At 36.1% G+C, this 5,590-nt stretch overlaps 1 protein-coding gene across 1 annotated transcript; it reads right to left on the bottom strand.

Moving 5' to 3' along the window:
• Positions 1-1,215: 1,215 nt before the first annotated feature.
• LOC137639517 (uncharacterized) lies at positions 1,216-3,701 on the bottom strand. The gene is made up of 3 exons (XM_068371786.1): positions 2,631-3,701; positions 1,986-2,214; positions 1,216-1,361 (listed from the first exon to the last, which is right to left on the bottom strand). Exons 1-3 carry the CDS (start codon positions 3,699-3,701, stop codon positions 1,216-1,218), a joined length of 1,446 nt encoding a protein of 481 aa, XP_068227887.1.
• Between the last annotated feature and the right edge of the window lie 1,889 nt (positions 3,702-5,590).

Genomic DNA, 5,590 nt, shown 5'->3' with positions numbered 1-5,590 from the left:
TGGTGAAGGCATAAAAGTTAGAATTAACTGCATACCTAGCACTACATACAGCACAGGATGGTACAGGATGGGGAGATCTGAATGGAAAGGATGGCAGAATTATAAAAATTCTCATACAACATGCACAAAGAGCTTACTGAATGACAATTCTAGAGATGAGGAATAAGAAATTTAATAGACCGTAAGTTCCTGTCCAACAGAGGTCCAGATAGGAGAACAATACTCAAAACAAGGTAGAATGAAAGAATTAAAACATTTCTTCTTGAAAGACTTTCTCAATGAGTTATTTTTTTGTTTGTGTAATTGTAGAAGACAAACCGAATGTGTTTCTCAAAAGTAAAGTTTCTATCAAGAGTTACACCTAAAATCGCTAAAGAATCATACAGAGTTAAAGAAACTTTATCAATGTTGAGATCCGGATGTTGAGGAGCCACTGTCCTCGCCCTACTTACAATCATATTTCTTTGTTGAAATTCAACTCCATGCCCATAATTTCGAAACCATGTACTAATTTTAGCAAGATCTCTATAAAGGGATTCAGCTTTCCCCTGACCTCACCGTCCCTACTTTAGGACAACAAATAAACAAATACTCAATTAACAATTTATTAATATGAATAGGAGCGCTTGGACATTGCTGATAGGAGCGCTTGGACATTGCTGTGTACATTTCAAACACCAATATTTCACTACATATACAAAATAAACACAAACTTAACATCAATCAATCTTGTTCTTAAACCACGAATGTTTAAACAATACAATGTATTTATTTCTAGTTGAATCTCGACACATTTACATAAAATTACTGTTATATTTCTGATCTGGTTCTAACGGAAATTAATTTCCTAAAATAAAAAGTAAAGTGGTAACTGTACACTTGAAGTGTCCAACGCTGAATGACAATACTTAGCGCGGAGCTAACGAAGTTACCACTGATCACGTGTCTACAAAGTAGAGACTGACCAATCAGGGGAAATCCTTTTCCAACTAATTCACTAGTTCAATCGTTGGAAAATTCATTTCCCCTGACCTCACCGTCCCTACTTTAGGACAACAAATAAACAAATACTCAATTAACAATTTATTAATATGAATAGGAGCGCTTGGACATTGCTGAATCTAAAAGAACGGGGAAATTTAGAATGAGTACCAGATCAAAATAATAATAATAAGTGATAATGTATCTGACCGTTTAATCCCATATGAAATCAAATTAGATACCCAATGTTTGTGATACTAAAAGTCTTTCTTTAAGAGAATCTTTGATATAGCCATCTTTGGCTTTATCACTCTTCCACCTTCCATGCCTTTTAAATAGCCTATCCTTAATACCATTATTTGCAGCCGAAGTTGCTCCACCTGCACGCAAAGAATGAAAACCATATTTAGAAATATCTTTAACATGTGGTGAAAATGCTTCAATAAACAACCCTCTTAATGTAGTATATGAGATATGCTTACCAATATTTCTTAAATGATACGTATTATTTTCGAACACAATTCTAGAAAATATATAAGCATTATAATAAGAAACAGACAAACCTGTCCATGAAATATATTTTTCCAGATTACTTACTGGACACAATCTGGTACCTGTCCTGGCTATTACAACCCAGGCACCGTCTCTGTACTGATCAGTTTTACTAAACTCTATGAATATACATAAATGTGAAGAATCTATGACAACATCCGAGTATTTTATATTTAACAGTTCAGAACTTCGGAGAAACCCTGCATAAGCTAAAAGACAAGCACAAATAGTTCTCTGGTTTTTTACATTTCCAACTTGAAATAATCTATCATACATGTCACCGAGTATTTTTGAAGTAATAGGTTCCTTCCTTACAACTGAATGAGAAAGCCTTCTTTTGGCTGCCTCCAGTAGATTCTTAACAAGAGTAGATTCTGTAGGGGATTTCAGTCCATATAAATCATGAACATATTTTACACTGTAAAATGCTTTAGTCACAGGACTTGGAGTACTTGCACTCTGGACAAGTGAACACAAATATAATGCAAATATAAAAGGCTTAGCCGGCAAGATGTCCTCTTCTCCAACGGAATTACTAGATGCCCAAAACCTCCATCTTTGAAAAGCGTTCATATAACTTTTTGTGGTACTATCTGCTCGGGCTGACACCAGTAGTTCCGGGATAAGCGGCACCTTCTCAGCCAGCACTTCTGGTAACTCTTCAATATCATCAGAGAAACACTGGAAAAGCATATTTAGAGAAGAACAAATAGTTAGCATACATTTCTTCATGTAACAATATTATACAAAGAAAATCTTCCAATTTACTTCTACCATCTTATCACATATTATAATTGCTTGTCAGCCAAGACGGGCAAACCACTCAACTCCTCCGTCTAGCAATTATAATGGCAGCCACGCCAACAAATACAACATTTGTAAAAGCATTAACCATTCACAATGGTGAAACAGATTTAACATATAATTTTTAATGCTAACATTCTAAATGACAGGTCCTCATTTCCAAAAATCCCTGCACCATTTCTACATGTCACATAATATTCTTTCTTTGTGGGCAGATCCATGCAGTCCACAACACACTCAATAAAATTATTGCCCTTCCATAAGAGAGGCCAGAATGGAGCAGATTTCCATACAGGAATAACTATGATTCCTCTTGCATTTTCTTTCAACATTTTTGAGAGTACTCTAGTTAAAAGTGTAACAGGTGGTACAAAAAGACCAAATTTTTCATTCCAATTTGCACTAAATGCATCAACCCCTGCACAAAACTCATTCCAGAATCTACTATAAAATACAGGTAGCTTGGCATTGTGAGGAGAAGCAAACCAATCAATATCAATTGTACCCCATTTGTCAATAATGAGATTAATTATAAAGGGAGATAACCCCCAATCATCTCTTTCTATTATTTTAGAAAGGTAATCTGCAATTTGGTTCTTTTCCCTGGGAATCCACTGAATATCTACAATAATTGAATATTTAACACAAAAAGAATGAATTTTGAAAGCAAGATCTTGTAATTCTGTTTTCATTGATCCTTTTTCAATAATGCTACAAACACCTTGGTTGTCTGTGAACCACTTAACCCTGTTCGAAGCAAGAACGATGCTTAAAGCTTTAAGCACTTTAAATACTGCCATAAGTTCCCTCCAAGTAGAAGACTTCACAGCCTCCTCAATGCCCCAAGCCCCATGAACCATGCCATTTGGTGTATTCACTTCATATCCAGAATAACCTATTGTACTTGCATCAGTATAAATAATTTTGGTGTAAGAAGGATTGTGATTCAGATGCCTACAATTGATTTCGGTCAAATTTTTCTTCCAAAACGATAACTGTTCCAAACTCTGAGTAGATAACTTTATGAAATATGACCAATTTGGTGCTAAAGAAATATCGATGCTCAAATATCTTGTCATGAACTGGCACAAATTACCAACAACAATTGACATAGAAATAACCTGCCCTACAAAACTGGCAACTTTTTTAACATGAACTCGCCTATGTTGTCTAATACTATTTTCAATCTCTAACATAGTGTTCACAGCTTTATCGATTCTCTTTTTAGGTATGGAAATAGTAAAGTCCTTAGAATCTAAACATGCCCCTAGAAACTCTATTTTTTGTACTGGCTCCCACTGAGATTTCTCAACATTTGGAACAAAACCAGAGGCAATCAGATCATTTTTGATAGAATTGGCCATTTCTAAACAAAGATCGTATGTATCATTACAACCAAAGCCATCGTCTAGAAATAACATAACCTTTTTTTCCTTCACCTCTCCATTTGGAGATAAGAGGCCTTGTTAATTTAACAAAACAATATGGTGCAGTTGAAATTCCAAACGGTAGTACTAAAAATTTAAAAAATTGTTTTTCACCCTGTTTGTTTTGCCATGCAAAGCCCAGGTAATCAGTATGCGGAGGATAAATTGAAACAAAATGATAGGCGCTATGAATATCAAACTTAAATGTGAAAGAATTTGGTTTTAAATATTCTAAAACTAACCTTAGATCTTCATACTTTATGGATTGTTTCCATAAATGTTGGTTAACTATCCTGAGATCTAATATCAATCTCTTTTTTCCCTCGGCTTGAATAGAAACTGTCAAAGGATTTACAATATATGGCGGCTCTATACATTTTTCAACTAATCCCCTATCCAATAAGTTCGAAATAGCCTCCTCAACAAAAATTGGTTCTTTCTTTGCAGAAAGGTTGTTATCTAACTGTGCCAACCGTGGTTTAGAATAAAACGGTAGCCTGTATCCATTTTCTATTATGTCTATAATAAAGTTACTAGATCCAATGTCTTTCCAAAATTTCAAATTGTCTCTTAATCTTCCTTTCACAATAATTTGTTTACGACCTGACTCATATTCAAAGTAATCAGTAGTGAAATTATCATTAACACCGTTACTAAAAATAGAATCATACTCATCTGTTAATTTATTGAGGTTTGCTGCTGAACTCGCCCGACTGGTTGAACTTGTTGAGCGGACAGTCTTTTCTGTAGTGTTGGAAGCTCCCACAGGAGAAACAGCACCCCGACGGTCCTTTCCTTCCACCGAAGGCACGAAAATTACCCGATGGTCCTGGAAAATTATGACTGTCTCCCGTTCCAAAAGTTGGACTCATCCACGACTGAGATGAACTAAACTGACCAGGATAAATAAGAGGCCCGGCAGTAGGAATTTGGGAACGCTTTTTCGATGCTTCTCTTTTCGTAACTGCCTGTTTCCTCTTCTTGAGAGCTCTGTTTTCTGCTTTGTTAATCCTGGACTCATCTTCGCTGTCACTAGCGACTGGATTCGTTTCGTATAATTTCACTGTATCCCACCCTGCCTCCGAGGTGTCAGCAATGCGTATAAGTTTATTGCGTTTTTTTATTTTTTCTGAGCAGTCCTTTAGCAAATTTGTAGCATAATCAAATTTATTGTTGGTAATAGCCCACAAAGCCTGAACACAGTCTTGATCAATGTCACAGTTGAAATTATATTGCTGCTTGTTACCTTCACGTTTCCACGTGAGTTCTTTCTCCAACAACTTGGTGACCTCAGATTTAACAGAAACGTTACTGTCTTTCACTTCCTCTCGCAAATGGTTCAACTCGCTCTTCTGTTGCTTGAGCTGCTCTAAAACCTGTTGTAGCACAAGTTCAATACCGCCCGAGTTTTGTTGTTCCATTTGGTCTTCGCTACGTGACATAATGTCGTCCTCCATAAGTAAAGTGGTAACTGTACACTTGAAGTGTCCAACGCTGAATGACAATACTTAGCGCGGAGCTAACGAAGTTACCACTGATCACGTGTCTACAAAGTAGAGACTGACCAATCAGGGGAAATCCTTTTCCAACTAATTCACTAGTTCAATCGTTGGAAAATTCATAACCCAGATCCAAATTCAGGAGATAGAACTGATGTAAAGAGATTAGCATCATCTACATATGCAATGAGCTTGTTTTCTAGACCAAACCACATGTCATGTGTATATATTATGAAAAGTAATGGGCCAAGAACACTACCCCGAGGAACACCAGATATTAAATTTCTATAGTCACTATGATGCCCATCAACAACTGCTTTGTGTGGT

This window comes from Palaemon carinicauda, chromosome 4 (genome assembly GCF_036898095.1).
Source record: "Palaemon carinicauda isolate YSFRI2023 chromosome 4, ASM3689809v2, whole genome shotgun sequence".
NCBI lineage: Eukaryota > Metazoa > Arthropoda > Malacostraca > Decapoda > Palaemonidae > Palaemon > Palaemon carinicauda.
This window is presented reverse-complemented; position numbering and strand designations above follow the sequence as displayed.